The sequence below is a fragment of the Akebia trifoliata genome, chromosome 14 (assembly GCF_017979445.1).
Source record: "Akebia trifoliata isolate Shusen 1 chromosome 14, ASM1797944v1, whole genome shotgun sequence".
Classification (NCBI taxonomy): domain Eukaryota; kingdom Viridiplantae; phylum Streptophyta; class Magnoliopsida; order Ranunculales; family Lardizabalaceae; genus Akebia; species Akebia trifoliata.
In genome coordinates this window covers 29368667-29371896 of record NC_141388.1, presented here as the reverse complement: position 1 = coordinate 29371896, position 3230 = coordinate 29368667, and the positions used below count along the sequence as shown (strand labels likewise).

The 3230-nt window shown below is 34.8% G+C and overlaps 1 protein-coding gene across 1 annotated transcript in view; it reads right to left on the bottom strand.

The window, feature by feature from the left end:
- Window positions 1-497: 497 nt before the first annotated feature.
- The window catches only part of LOC147386684 (AP2-like ethylene-responsive transcription factor PLT1), a 10269-nt gene continuing 7536 nt past the window's right edge, over window positions 498-3230 (bottom strand). Inside the window, exons 2-9 of the mRNA XM_086424597.1 lie at window positions 3188-3214; window positions 2869-2951; window positions 2738-2746; window positions 2521-2609; window positions 2349-2422; window positions 2145-2195; window positions 1395-1471; window positions 498-1298 (exon numbers count right to left, since the gene is read on the bottom strand). Of these exons, the coding sequence (XP_086280723.1) occupies window positions 559-1298; window positions 1395-1471; window positions 2145-2195; window positions 2349-2422; window positions 2521-2609; window positions 2738-2746; window positions 2869-2951; window positions 3188-3214 (1150 nt within the window). The 3' untranslated portion in view covers window positions 498-558. The remainder of the gene's footprint in view (window positions 1299-1394; window positions 1472-2144; window positions 2196-2348; window positions 2423-2520; window positions 2610-2737; window positions 2747-2868; window positions 2952-3187; window positions 3215-3230) is intronic.

The window sequence follows — 3230 nt, the reverse complement described above, 5'->3', positions numbered from 1 at the left end:
CAAAGCTTGGATTTTGGATTAAATTTCTCTTATTTCTTTTGAACTGTTCTCCTTTGACTCCTAAATGAATAAGACCTAATCTACTCACGGTCGTAGGCATCATTACCAAACCCTGTAAATCTTGCTATCTTTGCATTGGTTTGTTCTTTATTTTCTTCATAATAATTTTGAATGGCTATCTCCAAAATCGGAACACCTGAAAAAATATTTTCCCAATAATCTTCTCTATTAGAAAATGATTTTCTCATCTCCTCGAATCATTCTCTCAGAGCATTAACTCTGAGCCCAAAACTAAATGCCAACTCTCTTTTGACATTTTCATGGCTACTATCAAACACCAGAATTCATTTTTTCCTTGAAAATGTTTAGCCTGTAATCATAGACACCCTTACTTCATCATTTTCCATCTCCACTTTTACTCTCAAGTATGATCTGCAGAGTAAGTGATATCAATAGTACTTTCTAAAATAAGATTTTTATATAATTGCACCATTTATCAGAACCTAGAAAACAAACAAAATTTAAAACTGAAGTTCATAATTTTCCTTAGCATCCATCTTAAATATCACCCCACATTGTAAAGAAACCAGAATTCACTCCATGAACCGAATCCGCGGACCACCCACCATAACCACCAGAACTCATATCATAATCAGGCTTGACGATACTTACATCAGATATCGATCCAACACCTTCAGTATTGATAGTGGATGGATTTGCAGCCATTACAATCCCATTACCCAAAAACCCTTGATTATAAGCATTACTAGAGCCTCCACTACTATCCACCAAAGATGTTGATGATCCCATGTTCATCAACCCATGAAGCATTGCAGGGTGGTTTTGAAGGTACCCATGATGATGAAACTGAGAGTCTTGGTTTGGTTGAAGCAAAGAGGTGGCTTGTTGGTGCAATTGTTGGTGATGGTGGGGGTGAAGGAAATTCTGTTGAAATAGTGGGGGCTCTAGAGAATAATGAGAATTTGGAGGGTTTTGTAAGGCTAGGAAAGGCTGAGGTTGCTCAAATTGTGAAAGTAAAGGGTATCCTTGAAAGCTACTTGAAGAACTACCATCATAGAAGCTTGAACTCAGAGCTTTCATCTCCTCTCTCTTTCTTTCTGATTCAATTGCTTGTGATTCCTTTAAACGCCTAGCAGCTCCTCCTCCGAGCGGCAACGAGTTGCTTTCAAGGATGCTTTTGACATCATAACGATTCATGTCGAAGTTTGTTACTGCATTAAGGCCTCTAAATTTTATAGCTGCAACATCGTAAGCCTCGGCTGCTTCTTCTTCAGTAGCTACATATTTGAGTTAAAAAGATAAATTAATAAGGCAAGTGTAATGCATGCTATGGCACCTTATAATCAGTCCATTCAAAGTAAAAGAGGACTCACTAAAAGTGCCCAAGTAGAGGTCTTTGTTTCCTGCAACTCTACCAATTCTAGCTTGCCATCTCCCATGTTGATGGTGCCTATTTAAAGATGTAGAATAATAGAATTATGTTAACTGACTTCATTGGAATCACATCATCCTTCATAGGGTTTTATAAAAAATAAGGAAATCGAAATAAATAAATATATCATACCAGAAGTAAATTTTAACTTCAATAAGTCTTCATCCTAATCTTTCATAAGAAGATGCTTTTGTGTATTAATGAAAGAGAAATAAAGATAGAATTGTATTGACTGTCTTGATTGTGACGAAAACATCCCTAATAGGGTTTGATGAAAAAATAATGAAGAAAAAAAATCATAACTAGAAGTAAACTCTAACTTGAAATAGCATCCATCCATTTTTTTTATTTTTATTTTTTGTGGTGAATAAGCAAAGTTGTATAAAATCGAAAAATTGTACAAGAGGCCATGCCTCAGTTTACAATTCTAATCTGGGGAAGAAGCAATTTATCCCCCATAAAGGGTTTTCTTGCAATAAAAGGAAGACTATCAAAAGTTACATAATGACTTGACAATAGATCTCGCAAATCTGCATTTGCTTATCTTTCATAAGAATATGCTTTTGTGGATTGATGAAGGAGAAATAAGAGAAGAATGATGTGAAGATCTAGATGAGGAAAATTTTTGAGAGAGAGAGATTGTGTGTGTGTGTGTGTGTGTGTGTGTGTGTTCAAATGACATTCTCAGTACCTTGTAACCCCACGGTACATAGATGCACCCCTAGAAAAACCACTGCTTTTCCTGAAAATTATAAGAAGAAGAGGAGAGAAACATGTAAGTTAGCAACACATCCATATCAACAACTAAGTTTCAAATATAATTAATGTTGCTGCCATCATTCCTAGAATTACTACATTGACAAGGAGAATGTTTATCAAGCAAAATATAATTTACCTTCGAAGGGATGCCACAAATTCTTGTCTAGTCATATCCTTCATCTCCTCCAATTCCCTCTCATAATTACTAATCTGAAACATCACACACAAAGCTCATACATTAAGTACAACAAACATTAAAATCAAATTAAGGAATCAGTGTGTGCCATTGTTTAACAACAATAACATACAGGGAAATTTGTTGTGGTGGTGGTGCCCCAGTACTTAAGAGCAGCTAAATCATAAGCCCTAGCTGCTTTTTCTTCCTTGTCATACCCACCTATGCAAGAATTATATTTTATTTTTTTGAAAACACATTAATTGCAAGTATTAAGATTCAACTAGAATAAGAAGAAGAAAGTTTCACTCTAGGTACTAAATGTATGAAAGATACAAAGTTTCACTTACCCAAATAGACTGCAAGAGACGAAGAAAGCAACCATTAACCATGATAACAACCACAAAGGATTAGTAAGCCATCAGAATGATGTTTGAAAAACCCTTAAAATTAAAAGCTCAAGTAGAACTAAAAGCTATACCTTGGCGGCCTTTCCTTGACTGCCCCTCCCTTCTACAACTATTATCCCACAAATGAGCTTCATATCTTCCAGTCCATCTATGCCTACATCATACCATGTTTTGAAAAGCTGATTACAATAACCCTAATTGTGTTTATATAAAAACAATATAAAGAAAATCTTAACGAAATTTAAACTCTAAGCATATAACTTATTACAATCCATCCTATATATCTCTAATATTCACGTACAATAGTTCTTACTCCCCGTAGATTAACATGAAACGTAACATAAAACAGGTAAATCAACATTGTTAACAGATAAATAGATTAATACTTACTTCGTTACACCTCGATATATTGATGTTCTTTGTCCAAATGTAT